The 20074-nt window shown below is 36.6% G+C and overlaps 1 protein-coding gene across 2 annotated transcripts; it reads left to right on the plus strand.

Moving 5' to 3' along the window:
• The first annotated feature begins 3692 nt into the window (after positions 1–3692).
• samd8a (sterile alpha motif domain containing 8a) lies at positions 3693–15953 on the plus strand. 2 transcript variants are annotated; one of them, XM_077239313.1, is made up of 6 exons: positions 3693–3793; positions 6940–7516; positions 8078–8173; positions 9034–9151; positions 14493–14643; positions 14783–15953. In XM_077239313.1, exons 2-6 carry the CDS (start codon positions 6942–6944, stop codon positions 15085–15087), a joined length of 1245 nt encoding a protein of 414 aa, XP_077095428.1. In that variant the 5' UTR covers positions 3693–3793; positions 6940–6941; the 3' UTR covers positions 15088–15953. The 2 variants fall into 2 exon arrangements, with proteins under 2 accessions (XP_077095428.1, XP_077095430.1); XM_077239315.1 differs by having other exon boundaries at positions 3749–3845.
• Positions 15954–20074: the final 4121 nt, after the last annotated feature.

The raw sequence follows: 20074 nt of genomic DNA on the forward strand, positions 1-20074 counted from the left end.
GCTGCTGAAAATGCAGCTTAGCCAGGAATAAATTACATTTTAAATTTAAAACAAAAAATAAAATAAAATAAAATAAAATAAAGAAAAATAGAAAAAAAGCTATGTTAAATTGTAATACTGTTTCATTACAGTTTTTTAATGTATTTTTGAACAAATAAATACAGCCTTGGTGAGCATTAAATACTGACACTCATTCAAAAACATTTAAAATATCGTAGTAGCGACCCCAAATTTTTGAATTCTAGTGTAACTTTGCACAAGGTTAGTAAGCAGTTCACTCGTATGATATTGTTTTTGTGGCTATATTTTAAAACAGTGTGTTTTTAATGTTTGTTCCAGAGCAATTATCCTCTACTGTAAATGCATTACTAGTGCACACATAAATGTAATTTTATTTTTTATGCTCAAATCACAATCATGGTGATATTCAAAACAACAGCACCCTTTTTCGTGATATTGCTTATATGACTAAAATGTAGTTAAAACTTTTATAAACAGATTTAGATTTGGAGCATTTCTGCTGATGCTGTTATTTGGTCTAATAATTTCTTACAATTTGTATTTTAGCCCTAATTTTCCAACCCTTTCCTCAAAGCTGCACTGATGAGTTTGATAAACTTTTAGTCTTCACAGTGTACCGACAAAGGGACATTTTATTCCCCTCTTTAGAGTCTCGCTTTCTCTCTGTTTTGCGCTTAAATTTTTCTCTTCCCTACCCTCCTATGGCTCCCCCTCTCCTCACTCCTCATTCCTCCATCGGACTGAAACCACTTCCTCTTTGCCACGTCAACGGCCTCCCTCTGAACTGCTTTTCCTGAAAAATCACAGAATCCCTATCTCTCTCTGTCTCTGACTATCTCTTTTGTCTTCATTACTCTTTCTCTAACTCTCTTTCTGACCCCAATTTCATATTTTACATGGACTACATGTCTTTGTTGCTTATTTCTACAGTAGTTCAGCTGACCTCGTGAAAGAAACAAGCACAATGCACTTTCTTACATTATTAATCATACTGAAAATGTAATACTGCACACTAAATTTCACTTAATCAATTACATAAATATGTTGGAACTCTGCTGGGTTTGACATGAAAAATGCAATGTGTGATTAAGTTGCGACTTCCACACAAACTCAGGAAAAAGTTAGTAATTTGTGCATGAGTACGGGTATGCACACTATGCTTATGTGTGTTTCTGACCAACAGATTAATACTTTTGGGGACAAAATTGTTGAAAATGTCTTGCTACAATCATTCTAGGAGAGAATGCAGGGGTCTCAACATTTTTAAAGCTGAAGTACTTTACACACCATCTTAAAATGCAGTGCCAATATCGCCAAGCGCTGAAAAACAAACGTGATTCTATGACCAATGACGTCAGTCTGACTAATATTTTAGACTGAATGCACAAGCATGACTGAACATAGCAAAGTGAATTGATGTGTACTGCGAATGTCTTATGTTCAGTTATATACAACAAACAATATATCTAAACTAATCCAAAGTAACTTTTCAATTATCACAATGTCTTTTAATTATCTTCATTTTGAGCCTTTTCTCAGCAAATGTTGTGATTAATTTGATTATACTTTTAATTGATTGGCAGCCCCTAAATTAACATATAAACCAATTCTAGATAACTTGAAACTTGCAATGATCAGTACCAAACAGAGACCATTTATATAACACACACTAAAAACAACAGAGCTCATATTTGTTCTCATTCTTTCCAATCACCCCGAGCAGTTATTTGCACTGGCCTACATATCACATCCAAACACACATTATATGTCGTACTCTGTGTTCATAATGTTAAATGTAACTGTGGAATAGCCAACAGATTAGCTCTCTTTCTGATGCACAATAATATTGGGATTTAAAGGCATGCACAATTATACACAGGCCTTAATTTGAGATAATAATTGCATCAATAATGCTATTTCACTGTAATTGTGTTTATTATCTTGCAGATGTAACCTGCATCCCTTTGACATCAGCAGTCCAGGGGATTTTAACAAGGATATTTCTGTGCAAATTGATTCCAGCTGTTGAAAATATGTGCTTCCCATAATGTAATGGTGAAGCAGCTTATCCTGAGAAAACACTTTTCATTAGACATGCAGGACAACTACTGCTAGGTCATCCTGAAAAGGTTGGTCAGACTTTCAGAATAATGGTAGGTGTGTAACAATAACCAGTAAGGCTCAGGACAATTAAAATAAGCTAAAACAGATAGAAATCGTTATCAGATACAATCTAACTAATGCAAACACACAAGAAAGCTGCTAATGTTGAATGTGGGTTATTCTTAAACTGCCCTCCAACCAACATGCAGAGAAGTGTTTCAGACCATGCACCTTTAATTTTACAAAATATACCACTGAATATATAGCCTTACTAAGTCAACTGCAAAATCTAAGTACAACAGCACAACCTAGTGTACAAAGACCAACTCTGTATATTCTCAACTCAGGTTCAAACTCATTAATAAAAAGACATAAGGTAAAACAATATGTGGATTGCTTTACTCTTAAAAATAAAAAATATTCTATACGGTTCCATGAAAAACATCAATGGAACCTTCCATTGAAAAGGTTTTTAAGGCATCACTGCGAGAGAAAAACAAACCTTTTGAAAACTTTTATTTTTATGAGTGTAGAATAATTTATATGTTTCTGTTACTTCTAAATCTGTTTATTACATGCCATGGAAGGTAAAATATAATCAGATTAGCCATTACCAGAACAATAAGAAAACTGTGTTTTTACTATTAGTAATAGTTTAGGAAATGATCATCATTGATATCATAGTGACAATTGGCATTTTAACATTTTCTAGATCTTGTAGCACTGAACAACAAAGAAATTTTAATATTTCCAGAAAATTGTGTATGCTTTATTGACAAAGGCTGTGCACAGTAAACTGAGCTGTCATTAACAAAAGTGGTTCAAATGTGTAATTTAATAATATTCACTTTCCCAAAATTGAGGTCACAATGTGAAGTCTCACCACTAAATCAAATCACACACTTGCTGTTCCAGAGGATTCCTGACCAATGAGTAACTGTTGTTGTGGTGACCACAGCACAGCGCTTCACACCCTGCATGACTAAAGCCAACAGAACTAAATGATGAGAATTAAGCTGCTGAGTTGCATCTGGCTGTTTGGAAATATGCAGTGTTCCATATGAATTCAACATTATAATGTACAGTATATGGACCGCCTAACTGGTACTTCTGTAACCTGCCATGAAAAATTACAATAATGTTTAAACTTAATAACCAATATTAGTATATTAGTCTAATATTAAATAATAAATATGCATTTGTTTGTTTGGTTTTATTGTTGGTTGTTGTGAGATACCACCCTTGATCGTTGGTTATTTTTTTTTAAATTTTTTAAGTATGGGCACCTATATTTATGACTAAGCACTCAATATATCCATCATAGTTGCCTTCAAACTTCCAGAAAACGCAACAAAAAACGTTCAGCTTAAGCATTTCCTTAAATCTAAATATCAGTAGGCTACTTAGCGTATTTCCAGTACATTACATTCAGGTACAGCGTGTAAAACAAGATCATTATTGATAAGAAGGTCCATAGTAATGAGAGAGTTGTCGGTATCGATGTAGGCTACTACAGCACATAATCCCAGAAACATTCCATATTTGTAGTTCCGTAGCAACACCCAAGGGGCGTGTATGTGTGACGACGATTCCTGTTTACATGCTTTTGGGCGTCACTGGCAGCATGGTGACTCAGAAACAGAAGGCTGATGTGGCTCGGTATTGCAAGGTGAGGATTTTTTAACTACTGGATAATTTAAATAACCACAAGGATAAACAGGGTAAGACAGACGGATAGCTCATATGACAAGCAATTCCCAACCATACATCACACTCTTCCACCGTGACAATGGATATAATTTACTCACCTTCATGTTATTTGAAATTTGTATGATTTTCTTTCTCCCGTGAAACGCAAAAGAGATGTTAAGATAAACCGACAGTCGCAGTCACCATTTAGTTTCGTAGCTTTTTCCATACAATTGAATGGTGACTAAGGCTGTCATTTTGTCTGATATCTCCTTTTGTGTTCATATTATTGTTTGGTAAAGTGTCCATTTTAGAACAATTTGATGTGATTTATTTTTAAAGGTTATGGTCCTTGGTCGTGCCTCTGGGACAGCAAGGGTTTAGTTTCATAGTCGGATCTGTGATTACTTTCAAAGTCAAGATAGACTCACGCGCCCCCGGGACGGACACCGGAGCCACAGCTCGGAAACTGGAATCAGTGCGTGGCCAGTGGCCTCGCTCCAAACGCGACTTAATCAAGTTTAATTACCTTTTCAATTTTGAAGATATTAAAGTAACTTAAATTACGCCACTCATAGGTTCGTGTTCTCTGAGGCGAAATCCTGTTTGTCTTTTGGCGCCTCTAGCGTCCGTAGTTAGTGCCCACTTGTTGGCTGCCTTTCCTTCACTATCTAATCTAACCCAATGAAATGACTTAAAAAATATATGTGAAATGATTTCTGGATAACAAAACTGAAAAAGTACAAACATATTGCAAAAAAAAATGTTTAATAATTTGTTTGTACTTTTTCAGTTTTGTTGGCCTAATTTATATTGTTCTGCAAAATTAATCTGGAAGGGCCTATGTCATGAATATGAAATAGGTTATCCAGAAATCATTTAACATTTTTTTAAGTTTGTAGTTAGGTGCTGGAAATTAACTCTTGACATTTAATTTATTAACTTCATTCTTCTGCTGTCAGTTCCAGAATTTTGTAGGTTCTAATCCACTAAGAATAATATTTTATTTTATTTTATTTATATAAACTGCTGATGTGGACGTTTATCAGATAAAACTCATCCAAATGCCTCTGGATCTGGTAACAAGAAGTTGTTTGTTCATGCAGTGTTGTGCAAGAGGATGAAGCTTCCCTGAATCAATAATTGCTCTTGGTACCGAGTGGCGGTATTCGTGTGTGTGTGTGTGTGTGTGTGTGTGTGTGTGTGTGTGTGTGTGTTTGTTCACACACCCAATGATTGTAATCATTTTGTTGTTGGTTTAAAATGGACTGGGGCTGTTTTAGTTGAGTATTACTTATTTATGTCGCTCCACTGAATGTTGTGATGTTTTTTATTTTGGTAATTCTAGTTCCAGGACTGTCACATATTTGACAGTCTGTCATTAAGGTTCAACAGATCAGTAATGTAGATAGTAGACAGTAAACATGAACAAACAGCTCATACCTGTCAAACGCATTACATACTGAACATTCTAAAGGGATAGTTCACCCAAAAATTTCAATTATCTATAGGATGGCTAGAAATGTTTGTTTCTTTTAGCTCATCCTGTTGAGCCAGTAGGTCTAACATAGAGCACTAATAAGGATGTGTGTGTGTAATGTAATTCAGCATGGTTAAGAAACATTGGTATTATCAGATCCTGTCTATCTGTGTACAGATTGCAAGTCCTTTGGCCTGATGACAGGTGTAAACATTTGATCTCAAATTAAGACCTAATCTCCGTAAGCTCAAGATCTTAAGTTCCCTGTAATTGTCTAAATGAGTATTTATTGAGATCATACAAGTGAAGTGACTAGTTCACAATGTTATTTAAGTCAGCGAGCTCCGGTCATAAGGTTTGATCATTTAGATTTAATTCAGCCTAGCACACTGATCCAATTTCAGACATTCATTGAACTGATTACATAAGTTACACACAGTCCCTGATAAGAATGTATCCCTTGTGTGTTTGTTAGAAACTCTGCACTTTAGCACTCAAGCTCCAGAATCAGCAGAATTTTGCACTGAAGATTGCATGAATGTACTCAGATACAAGTAGTACTGATTGTACGCAGACCTTTGGATTCAGAGAGAGAAGTTAAAGATGTTGAGATGTAGAGTGACTCAATGAGACCAGGGATGTAAAAAGTGACTGTCTGCTTAGTCCACCCAAAACACCTGTCATCATTTACTCTCCCTCATGTTGTTTAAAACCTGTATGACTGACTTTCTTCTGATGAGGGTGAGTAAGTAATGACAGAAGTTTAATTTTTCAGTGATCAATCCCTTTAAGGAACTTCTGTATAGTTAGGTTTGTTCTTGGAGTTTACATCACAAACAGATAGATGGATTGCAACAGAATGGAAAAGAAAGCAGGTAACATAAGACATTTCAAAATAAAAAGGAACTAAGTTAAAGGCAGGGTAGGCTATTTGTTCCGGGAAAAAAAAAAATGTTATACTGGTTGAAAGTCTCTTCACATCCTGATAGCAATCACTAAGTTAAGTGGTCTAAATTTATTTATATGTATATACATCATCTGTGGAAGGCATAAAATGTCCGTCTATTGCATTCGGTCCGATACGATGTCCTACCAGCCTGCACGCAGTTTGGATAGATATTACACGTCAGCCCGTTTCATGCTATGCAGAGTTAGACAGATACAGTCACAGAGCACTGCAACCGAGACAGCAGCCACCTTTTACAGTTCCTCCTGAACCAAAACATCGAGCTTATGCTGCGTTCACGCCATAACTACTGTAATTTGGAAGAGATTTGGAAGAAAACCTGTGACGTTATATTAAGAGCGGTTCTTGACTCGAATTTATGCATTTCTGGCGGAAATTAACCTGCAGCAGTCAGGTGGTACAGGTCAGTGCACTTTAAGTTGATTATGTTCATTATTATTCTAATGTTATGTGTTTTGAGACATGAGGTAGTTCAACGCCATCTTTCGTGATGCTTTTGTTTGCTCCCTACTGTTCGCGTTCATGTGTTTTGAAGGAGGCGTGGCTTTGGAGGCACTCTGAAGGAAGGGAGGGATCTTATGATTTCAAAGCTAGCTCGCTATTGTTAGCCTCTCCGAAAATTGCCCACCCTACCTTCAACTTCCATGCAAAACTAAGAACATCATGTCTGTCTCTGCAGGTATGCCGGGCTCCAGGTACGTATGTGTGGAGAGTTGGAGCAGTAAGCAGGTAGCTGGCTGGCTTAGAGAACAGGGGTTTCGTGAATATGTGGATCTCTTGTGCTCTAAGCACCGTTTGGATGGTGCCAGCCTGCTGTGTCTTACTGAGACTGACCTGCGGTCTCCTCCGCTGGAGCTTAACGTGCTGGGTGATATCAAGAGATTGATGCTGGCTGTGCGGAGGCTACAGAGACAACACACAGTCCTCATGCATTCAGGGTTAGAGGTCACTGCGTTGTCTCCCATACACACTGGCGGAAAAGACCGTGCCATCTCTAATAGCTTCACAGAACGAGGGTCAGGAGACCACCAACACTATAATGGGGCGGTCACTACTGTTGGTGGTGAACACAGTTACTCAAATGGGAAGCGTAAGCAGTATTGTGGTCGGTTTGACCCAGAGTACTGGAAGACCACCCTCAGCGCACTTTATGCCATGCTGGTGTGCGGAGTGACATCATTTGTCATGGTGCTAGTGCATGAGAGGGTTCCTGACATGAGGACGTACCCGCCACTTCCAGACATATTTCTAGACAGGTGAGTTATCTGGATGTGTGAGGTGGATGTATTTTTTGAATAAGTGTGTTATATTGCTTCACCATTGTTAAGACAGATATATTTTAATTGCATTTATTTAAACCTAATCTGCAAAAATTAATATCTATTAGTCAGTTCATGGCAGTGAATCAAAAATTCTTTAAAATGTTTAAGTAAAATAATATGTATCAAAATAAACATATGTAATGTTATTTACATATGTAAATACAGTAAATGTAATATAACTGTTACTATGCAATGATATAACTGTATAGTACTGAGTTAGTAATGAACAGTATAAAATAATTGATAAATAAATATTCATTTTGTTGGAAAAAAATGGAAATCGGTTGAATCATGTCTACTAGATTTTTATTTTATTTTACGTCTATTTTATTTTATATTTTATATATGTGCTTACCACTAGGGGTCAAAATGATGATTCCTCCGATCAAGAAAAAAAAATCTGAATTTTCATTTTAATCTGTGTTTATGCTCAGTATCTTGTTTTTCGTTTTGAGTGTTAACATCAAGAATTATGACTCTTTATTTATGTGTCAGTGTTCCCAGAATTCCCTGGGCCTTCTCCATGGCTGAAGCATGTGCAGTGGTGCTGGGCTCCATATTAGTGCTGGTCTTGTTGATGCACAAACACAGGTAAGCACACAGAAAATACAAACCAGCACTTAGAGACTTTATAAAGTTTACTGTGGTCTCACAACTGTTGCATATTGTGTAATTATAATCTTCTCAGAGACAACACTGTTCTTTTCAGAAATTTGCTGGTACTTACAGTATGAAAATACTTCATTACTATGACAATCTCATGTACATGTTATTTTCATGTTTGATAGAGGTAGTCATTAGACTGAGAGGCTTTTTCTAGATGTAATTTGACTATGTAGACTATGTAGTGTTTGGTTGATGCGTTTACAGTAACATTTAAAGGACATTTATTTATATACTTATTTAACCTAGGGCTAAATAACACATGGTTACCGAGTCGACTGTTCTCTGGAATGCGTTTTCATGATAATCGAATGTAAACGCGAAGTGTACTGCCTTTATAAAGTATCTTCTTATTAAACTGTCTGTACATTTACAAAGTTCTTAATGCTTCGTTTTGCAGATAGAGACCCTAATTATGCTACCGTGTTAGTGTGGGGCTATTTTGAGCCTTGTTAGTGGTATTAACTAGCGATTTCTATTTTTACTTATTCGATGCCCCATACACTAGCCTTATAAGCTAATCTGTGGTTAAACTAAAACTAACGTTAAAACTGGGTACATTCGATTATCATGAAAACGCAACCCAGAGAACGGTCGACTCGGTACCCATGTGTTATTTAGCCTTAGGTTCATTTTTGGCCGTAATTGTCCTTTAAGAGTTGGTTTTGTTTTTTCATTGTGGTAAAACAGTGAATTTTATATTATTGTTATTTTGCTTATTGTGAACCTCTGATCTTTTTCAGTTCCCATCTTACTGTAACTTCTGTCATTGTGTGTTTGTGTGATAGGTCCATTCTGTTTCGCAGACTGTGTAATTTGACGGGCACTGTATTTTTGCTCCGCTGTGTCACCATGTTTGTTACGTCACTGTCTGTACCTGGTCATCACCTACAGTGTTCAGGCAAGGTGAGAAACATGCATATATAGGATTTATTTTTGAAGGTGCATTTGGGATGGTCAATGGAGTAAGACACTTTACTGTAGGTAGTCCCTGCTAAATTTCTTGAAAACAAGACAAATGCCACACAATGTTAATCTTGTTTCTCTCTTTGGACGGAATTAGAGTTGAAATATGTCATATTATATGTTATATATTAAAACGCCACGTTGAGACCGACGAATAGGAATCTCACTAGAGAGGCCAATCTACTTCGAGTGAAACTAACCGAGCCAATGCACATTGGCGTGCAATCATTTGCATCAGCTGTTCAGCCACGCATCGTGGGTATATAATGAGCAGCAGGTGCAATTGCGCTTCAGTTTTTTGCTGAGGAGCCGAGCCGATAAGCTGGCTGCCTCAGTGGGCCGCAACAGATGTGGCGACGGGACATGGCATCTCCGTTCCCTCCTTCAGGGAATGAGGGTTACCATATGTAACCTAGATGTTCCTCTTCATTCAGTCAGTCGACGCCACGTCGAGACCGACGAATAGGAATCACTACCAAAGGGCCACAACTGCTGACCCCGGGAGGGATGAGGGTTCCTAGGGGGTTGGTTCCCCGAAGGAAGCGCACTCACCGTAATCCTCAGGTCACCTGCACCACAGCCTGAAGTAACCCTCTGTGGAGGATTAGATCGCAGCTAGGGTTGGGTACCGAAACGCGGCGCCAATAGGCAACCGGTTCCGACATAAACGGTAGTAACGAAACTGAATATGTGCCTGACTCTCTGTTTTACATACGCTTCATGAGGCACACACGCACACACACGCAAGGTCTATTGCTCTCTCCCTCTCTGCCGTGCGCGCGCTATACGGTTTGGAGCACAGTCTCTTCTGTCTCACATGCGCGCTCTTGCTCGCTCGCTCGCTCTTGATTCCGGGACATTTTTCAACTAATTTGCGGCCATCAGTGTAAAATTACGCGTCAGAACGCCCTCTCTGTGCCGATTGTCTGAAGCCCATACAGAATTACACCAATTCGTTGGCTGATGGCGCGGGCGCCGCCTCGACGCTCTTACGTCGTCATATTATATTGGCGTGCGCCATCATCTGCTTCTCAGATTTCTCTGCAGAAAAAGGAAGCTTGTCGGCAGCGCGAGGATCTTGGCAGCGAACCCAGCATCTCGTTCCCTATTCAGAGAACATAGATTACACCAGTAAGAGAGACCTTCTCTTTCATAGGTTCACTCAACGCTGCGTAGCTTAGACGCAGTGGGAACGAAATACCAAACTCAACTAGTACAACGACCAGATAACTTTAATGACTGGTTTAAGCAGACAAAACATGGGAACCCGGAGCCATGTCGAGATTAGATTACCCTGGTAGTAATCTCTATTCATCTCCAGTATTATTACATTGTTTGATACAATATTGTTTTATTTGATATTATGTAAATGTGAATTTTTATTTTATATTGGTTTATTTATTATTATCATATGTTACTTGTATTTATATTGTTTAAAGATTTAAGTTAATGTTGTGTCCAGTTTGGCCCTGTAAATAAAATGGTATTATTTTTTGACAAAGTGTGTGGGGTTTCGTTTTCTTAAGTACCGGTTCAAGAACCGTTTAAGCACCGGAACCGTTTAAAAAATACCGAGTAGGAACTGGTATCGGATAAAACCCAACCAATACCCAACCCTAATCGCGGCAGAGGTGCAGGGACTCCTCCCCTTTACAGGAACGAGAGTCTCGACCGTAGCTCCGAGATGGTCATCGTCCCACAATGTGTACATGACTCATCCACAAACGCAGCATCAGCATGTTCAATGCCCAGACACACGACGCAGCTTTCATGACCATCCTGCGATCCCAGGTAACGACCGCATCCCAGGTAACGACCGCATCCAGAAACACACAGGTAAAGTGATATCTTAAAAAAGACGTGCTCTACCCATGCGTAGAGCTCTTTCAATGGACTGCTCTCCTTGATCCTGAAGCACGCAGCGAACACAGACAGGGAAGTGTGCAGCCTGTCGTACGCTGTCTCTCTCTCGCGGCGAAGAATGGCCTTTCAGCGCTCTTGGCACACCGTACCAGCAGTAAAAATAGCCTTTTTGTTTTGCTCAGTTTACAAACAACACAAACACAAAAAGACAGAAATATGTCAACCCCACTGCCACACTGTATCACCCGCACCAGACGTGAGAAATCCTCCAGGAGAGCTTGCTCGTTTAATATAAACAGCTTCACTGAAGAGAACAGGATCAAAACGCTCTGCTCCTCATCAAACGGCTGAAGTGCAATCGCACCTGGTCCTCATTATATACCCACGCTGCGTGGCTGAACAGCTGATGCAAATGATTGCACGCCAATGTGCATTGGCTCGTTTAGTTTCACTCGAAGTAGATTGGCCTCTAACGAGATTCCTATTGGTCAGCCTCGACGTGCCGTCGACTGACCGACTGAAGAGGAACAGACATGTTTTGTAATCGAATGTGTAGATCACTCTGTTACTCTAAAGCTCCTTGGAAAGTGTTTATAGGTTTTGCACATAAAACTTAAGGATAGACCATATAAATATAAAATGATAAGACTTTACAATAAAGTTTGATTTGTAACATTAGTTAAATACATTAGGTAACATGAACTAATTCTTGCATAGCATTTATTAATCTTAATGTTAATTACAACATTTAATTTCTAATACGTTTAAAAATTTTAAATACATTTTATTAACATTTGTAAACCAATATGAAAAACTCTATTAATGTATGTTAAAGTGCCCCTATTATGCTATTTAAAAATTTCAAAAGCGCGTCAAAAACAAAAACGGCCATTGCCATAACAACGTCAGCTCTGCGTGTCCTGAGGCTTCCTACACCATAAACTTAACACAGTAATGAACAATGACATCGATTTTACCCTATCAATGCGAGCACGATGATAAAACATTGGAAGAACTAGTTATTCAACTTGAACCTCCATCGCAAGGACGACTCGAGCAGGACGTTTCTCAGTGATAGACTTCTTAGTTTGAGGTAAATTATGACATGTTGCAACTGTAATTCCTCAGCATCAGCATTAACAAGTACATGTCCATCAACAAACCGATTATTTTACTTGTAATAATTTATTTACCGAGTATTTTTCTAATATATTGCGGTGAACACGTGGAAACTGTATCAATAACAGTGTATGTATGCAATGTATACATTAGCTGAGCTCTAGCGTGAATGACTGATGTAACATAAACATTGGTAAAACAAATCTTACTTCATGCTTAATTTTTCAGTTCTAGGTAATAGTGCCCCACAACGGATTAGCAGAAGTATTTCAGTAAGACAGTAATAATGTGAGTTAACCAGTTAAAAGGAGACCTACACAATATAAAATTCAAAACTAAGTATTTTGAACGAGCGGTTTGCGAATCCTGCATTAAACTACGAGATTTGAGAAGCAGTCGTCAGTAAAATAAAAGGAACACAGCAAAAGTTTAGGATCATACTTCTGTGGTATCGTGGTAAAGATGAATTTTAACCACTTATTCTTCACATGCTCGTCCTTGGGCAGTGAAAAAAACTGGCTTTACCTTCACATTGTAGAGCATAGCATATTCTCGACATGATGCTATCCAGTATGAGGGGGATTGAGGGGGTTTCCCTGGTGTCTGCGCGCAATAAGTGGGCGGGCAGTATGCTAATGTTTCCTCTTGACGTCACAACGAAACGGCTTATGACTTGTTTGAAAAACGATTCATTTCATTGACTCAGAGTCGACTCTTACTTTTGAAATACAACAACTTTATATACGGTGCACTTTCAGATTTAAAACTTTGCAGGATGTTTTCATTCACTTAGAATTACACACTACATGAAAGGTAATTTTCCAAAAATCCATAATAGGGGCCCTTTAATAATTTTAAATGCTAAATGTCGTAAATGAAACTATTTTTCACTGTTAGATCATATTAGTTAATACAATAACAACCCTCTACAATGCGAGTCAATTTCACTCTGGGCAACTAAATAGTGTCTATCATTAGCTATTGGCTAATAAATTCTTAGATTTTACTCGTGTGTGTGTGTGTGTGTGTGTGTGTGTGTGTGTGTGTGTGTGTGTGTGTGTGTGTGTGTGTGTGTGTGTGTGTGTGTGTGTGTGTGTGTGTGTGTGTGTGTGTGTGTGTGTGTGTGTGTGTGTGTGTGTGTGTCAGGTATGAGTTTGTGCTTGAGAGTTTCGCTCTCCGTCAAGCGATCTGTACTAGTATTTCAAATTCAGCTCTGCTCAGCTCATATCTGTTTTTGTATGGAAGCATATGGGTAGCAATATTCAATTTGAAATGTAATATGCAAAATGATAATGCAATATGTAAAATGACAATGCAATATGTAAAATGGCAATGCATTTCTGTATTTAAATGTACATTTTCCATTACATTTGTGCAACGTTTGGTGCAAAATAAAAATGATAATTAAATTATATAATTTACATTTGCCACATTTCATACACTAGTTTTAATATGTAAATTGAATAAATATTTTAATGCAAAATTAAAATGAAAATGTATAAAAAAAATTATTAGATCTGTTTAAAATGTTCAAGCAAAAACTGTAGCAAAATGATCATTTAAATGTTATTTTTCTTAATTGCCTTTACACTCACAGTTTAGACACTTGAGATTGCATTTTCATTAAATGTCCCGCAATGAATGTACCAAAATTCAATGTGCAAATTGAAAATGCTTTCTGAGCCGATCACGTCCCTGCCCCGCCCCTGTACTAAATTATAGTACTGTTTCTTTTTTGTTGTTTTATTTAAATGTAACTTGACTTCTGTCTTATCATTTGGGGTACCCAGACGATACTTACTGGAATAATAAAAGTTTACTGACTCACTAAACACTTTTATATATGTGTTTTTAATACACCAAACTAGCAGCATGACAAATGTCCAGTGTGTTGTATATTAGCTTATTATTATAGTAATAAGTAATATTAATTATTTAATTATTATAGTAATTATGATAGTAATAAGTGCGTGCATCAGATTTATTTCACTCGTTTTAAAGCCTCCTGTCCACTATCAGTACCACTTCACCAGGCGAGGTCGCTGTTACTGAAGCTTCGAGTAATGAACCCATTTTCAAAACAATTCTTCTACGTGGTTCAGTGCTTCACCAAAACTTAATTTGCCCATCACTACCAGCAACTTCGCACAGCCATTGAAGAGGAGTGGACCAACATTCCACAGGCCACAGTCAACAACCTGATCAACTCTGTGCAAAGGAGATGTGTTGCACTGCGTGAGGAGAATGGTGGTCACACCAGATACTGACTGGTTTTTGCCTGCATATGTTTGTTTTGCAGATGTATGGTGATGCATGGACAAAAGTGCAGCGTGCACTGGACATCTGGAGCGGGCTCGGCATGTCTTTAACTGGGGTTCATACATGTGGCGATTACATGTTCAGCGGACACACTGTTGTTCTCACCATGCTCAACTTTTTTGTCACCGAATGTGAGTGTACACAAACAGTGTAGAGAAATTTACTCATTTTAAATAGATAGCACTTATTTGTATCATGCATATCAACTTTATCAGCTGTGATTCAGTGGTGTGGTCAACGTCTTTTGTGTTTTTTTTGTGTTTTTTTTAGACACGCCACGTAACTGGAACATCATCCACACCATGTCTTGGGTCCTAAACTTGTTTGGAATCTTCTTCATCTTAGCGGCTCATGAACATTACTCCATCGACGTCTTCATCGCGTTCTACATCACCACCAGACTGTTCCTGTACTACCACACGCTAGCAAACACGCAGGCCTACCAGCACAGCCGCCGAGCACGTATCTGGTTCCCTCTCTTTTCTTTCTTTGAGTGCAACGTGACTGGACCGGTTCCAAACGAGTATAGCTGGCCTTTCTCCAAACCCTCCTTCATGAGGATACTTCTAGGATAGGCCATCTGTGTTTATGTCTAGCTCAGACTTTGGCTCCACAGTCTTCAAATTTGGAGTTTTGGGGGAATTATTAATTTTTTTTATTTTTTTTTGTTTTGTTTACTTTCTTGAAACCGCTATTTGTAATGCTTTATTCTCTCTAAATCAGAACATCGTTTTGGTGACTTTAACTTCTTATAATTTCTGCCTGTATACCAAATTAAAAAGCACATCTCGAAATGCTTTTTTTCTTTGATACCTCATTATGCAGAATCATATTTTCCATTATCTGGTGAAGCAGGTTTGAGTTCCTACAATTGCAGATTTATGTTTCTCTAACCGTTGGACACATAGTATTTCAACACCTGAACACTAACAGTATGTTTAACCGAGGAAAAGTGCTAATATACATTCGGTCTTTATTAAAAAAAGAGGCCTCGTGCTGCCTATGCTACGTCTATGCTACGTCACAATGGGCCATAATGGCATAATACAGCCACAGAGATATAATTTTTATGTTTTTTGACACTGTTCTTAATATGTGACCTTTGTATAGATAGTTTTAAATTTACATGTGATTCTAGGAATAAATTGCTATTATGAAATGTTTTGCCAATATCAGCATCAAAGACACATTCAGCACTTTTATATGGACTTAAAGGGAGGTACATTGTAAAAAAAAGGGGGGGGGGGGGGTATTTTCTTTTCATTTACCAGTATGATTTGTATTTGTATGTTTGTGCATACAGTGTTTTTGAATGTAACAAACAATTATAGTACTGTTTCTTTTTTGTTGTTTTATTTAAATGTAACTTGACTTCTGTCTTATCATTTGGGGTACCCAGACGATACTTACTGGAATAATAAAAGTTTACAGACTCACTAAACACTTTTATATATGCGTTTTTAATACACCAAACTAGCAGCATGACAAATGTCCAGTGTGTTGTATATTAGCTTATTATGATAGTTTTTATTTATACAGTTAGGTGTGATATATAAAGTAGCTTAGAATATACAGCACTGTTTAACTAGAGATTATATGATTTAACTGTCCAACATGTGGGATCTAGATTATATATTTTTTTCAATCAGACAGACTCACACCACCAAGTAAATTTAATCTATACTACAAATTAAACTGAACTAGAAGAGAATGCAATTTAATTTCAACATTTTTTATTTTGGTGCCATGCCATGCATGAAATATACTATTTTGTTTAACAAGTAGTGTCACCATCAAGATTTCGATCACAAGGAAGTGTTAGAGGCTATATAGAGAAAACGATGAACCTGTGAGCAACCAGACAACATTGGCATCATTGTAGATGTTGATGGTAAATAAACCAAGAAAAATCACATGAATCGGATATTAATGAATATGAATGATATGATATTACAAATGTTAATTTACAGTTATTCATGTACATTTTAAATAGGATTTATATAAAAAGGTTTTTTATTAGTTTATTACTTGCTTATATTTTAATACTTAATATGTAAATTACTTAAAGATAATAACAATGTTGCTTTGTTTAACTCAGTTCAGAATGATCTGAAATTTGTACAATCAAAATGTAACTTTGTTTAAAAAAGAACTAAATATGTTTATATGTATTGGCGGAACCCTATTGATTCAGTAGAGGGAACAAAAGGCCCTTTATTTTTTTTATGCAGTTGTGATTAATGCCAACACATACAAAATGAACTGGCATGGTCAAACATAGGCTCAAAGTATTAATTCATTTCTCTAGAGAAATTACCTTACCTTCCCATCATGAGGGAAAACCAGTTCCTATTTATTAATGGAGGACAAACTTGTCATTTTTGATTTATCACAGCAATGGTAGGCTACAATATAAAAAGGTGTGAGGTTTTCTATTCGGACACTAACTGATCCCTCATCAGCACATGCTTTGGCTGGATATTTACAACATGGTACAGTAGGATACACAGCCTTTTTTTTACTACAACCAAATACTAGGCTACTTTTAGTATCTCTGTCTTATTTTACATTCGGGAAGTGTCTGTAATTAATAATTAACATTGGTATTTAATTGGTGGAACATTCAATTTAACATTCTCTTTTCATCTCTCTCTTTTTTATTGGTATCTGCATGTCTTGACATGTTTAACTGTCCAGTAACTTCTCATCGTCTTCTCAGGTGTGTTTGTTGAGAGTGTGCGGTCTCCTCTTCATGGTGGTCTCCTGTAGTGCCGAGTGCTACATTCAGAAACCTCAAGTTGATTTGTTATCCCCCGAAGACATAATAAACCATCTGCAAGGTGACTAAAAGTGTTCAAAGCGGGGCGCGGGAAGATGTTTTAAGTTGGAGGTGAATTAAGACCACCACTTTTGAATAAGAAACAATATCAAGTCTATAAAACTCGTCCAAACTCCGCGAATCACAACAAGCGTATCGGTGAGAACACTCGTTTAAACAGCACACCCGAACTTGACTGCACATCACATTTTTGACATTATTGATAGGGTAGGCCTACTGCTTTCAATCGTAATACAACGGATAAATTAAGCCTTTAAATAAAAGGGTTATTGGGCTGTTAAGAATGTCATATACAATAAAATATCCTGCACAGCGAAAGGATATAGAAATTAACACAAAAAGCTGCCTACTCCTTGGCCTAGGCCTACTGAAGGCTATACAAAACTGACGGTGGACTTGCGCTCAGGAGAAGTAAATCGGCTGCGGGTGTTTGTTTTTGTTTTTTTAACGGCTGCAAACGACTTCTTTCTACGCACGCACAATATGACATCACACTCTGCGCATATGTTTTAAAAAACATACTTTAACATATAAATTATAGTCCTACCACTTTTAAATAGCCCACTTAAAATGTTTATTACAAATAAATTACTAAATGCTTAAAATAAATAAATGTAAATGAACAATAAATTGCGTTAGGCCTACATTTACAATCCTGTGAAAACACTTCCCATGCCCCTGGTTCAAAGCCTTTTCTTTTATGTTTCTACTATAAGTTATATTAAATATATAATTACTTTGTATGTTTAACATTTAAACAATAGTTGACTTGATTCGTTTTAATGTATAAAAATATAAAAGTCTTTTTAATTAATTTATACCAAAGGAGCATAGTGCCATTTTATAAGCTATAAGCCACAGCTGTTATAGATGTTAATGTTTGTTATCTCTCCATCTTATGTGTCCTGTTTTAAATAATGGTTGTCAATTATCATAAATAACAACATTTGCATACAGCTTTATGGTGTTATGCGTGCTTGTTTATTTAGGTTGTGTCGACTCAGAGGGAGTAGCTCATGACTTCAACTCTGAGTGGCAGAATGACTGTTACAACTGTCTCTGTACACAGATTGGCATTCGATGCTGTAACAAGTAAGTTTTACAGTAGTTGGCCATGATATTAAGTCCTTTCATAACCCTTCTGTTTTCAGTAATAATACAAAGCTTATATACATGGTATTGTGTGTGTGTGTGTGTGTGTGTGTGTGTGTGTGTGTGTGTGTGTGTGTGTGTGTGTGTGTGTGTGTGTGTGTGTGTGTGTGTGTGTGTAGGATCCCAACAGTAATAGAACACCCTGATGAATGCGAGATGGTTGTTGACAAAACAACCTGCTCTTTCACCCTAGTACTTGTTTCAGACCACAGCAAACCATGCGAACTTGCCTAACACAACTGGAAGCAATCGCACATCTATGGAATAAGTCTCATATTGGGTGAAAAGCCTTACAAATAAAACAAAAGCTTAACTGTATAATCTGATATACAATAAAATGATTTATCTGGCTTTCTCTGTAGTTTAATCCATTGTAAATGTGCAGTATTGTTCACCGATCTCTTCATGGAAATTTGTCTAGCTTGAGTTCAGTATCAGAACTGACTTTTCCATTGGTCTTAGGTTGTTTTTGCTCCAATCGCTACAATGTATTTTTCATGCTTTACATAAATATTTAAATCTGTATTTATGACATAGAGAGAACATATGATGTATGAATGTTAAGCACATTACTGAATTTTTTCCTCATTCTTTGTTAATATAAAAGGGAATGTAAACTTTGTTTTCATGTTTTTTAACAGCAAGGAGTTTGCATGTGAATTATTATTGTATGGCTACTGTCTTTAAAAAATTACTAAATAGTAATAATTGGTACACTTTATTTGAAGGTGTCTTTGTTACACTGTAATTATACATTTAAGTACTGAGTAATATTAAACTACATGTATGCTACTATAGGGTTTGGTTTGGTTTGTTTAGTTGCATCTAACTATGCATAATAGTTATTAATATAGTAACTACATGTAACATGTAAGAATGGCATTGTAAAATAAAGTGTTACCTAATAATTTATAGCCTTACTTAATTGTTAACTTTTATTTGATCTAGTTGATGTAAATGAAAACATCAAGTTCCTCAAATTTCTTTTAAGTCTTTAATACACAACTAAACAAGGAATGGGAATTTTATCAGCATGAAATTAGTTGGAGTATAATTATCGTCATGAAATTAGTAGTATAATTTTGTCATAATGGCATGCTGGAGTAAGATTTTCAATTTGAAGAGCAAGTTACAAACATTATTATGTTGATGTTTAAACTCATCCAACCAATACCACTAAATCTAACTATTACTCAATAAAAACAATATACAATAAGTAGCCTAACAGATACAAAAAATAAATTAGCATCATTGATATATTTTTGTTAATATTTTTAAAAAATATATAATATTTTTTGTTTTCATTTTAATTTTAGTTTAATTTTTTGTAGGTTGTGTGTTTTGTCATTTTTATTAGTTTTTTTTTTTGTCTTGTTTTTAAAAAAATCTGTATGGTTTTTATTAAGTTTGGCAACGTTATTTTTCTGGTCTCCTTTAGACTAGGAACATTGCACCTACATGTCAACTAATTCTCATTAGAGTTTTAGTATAGTAGACTGTCTGCTTTATACCTGTTAACACAGTGTCTTGTTAAAAAACTGAATGAGATGATTATACAATAAAATTATGTA

Source organism: Siphateles boraxobius, unplaced genomic scaffold, assembly GCF_051911475.1.
Source record: "Siphateles boraxobius isolate OS27281-9 unplaced genomic scaffold, OSU_SipBor_1 22, whole genome shotgun sequence".
NCBI classification, from domain to species: domain Eukaryota; kingdom Metazoa; phylum Chordata; class Actinopteri; order Cypriniformes; family Leuciscidae; genus Siphateles; species Siphateles boraxobius.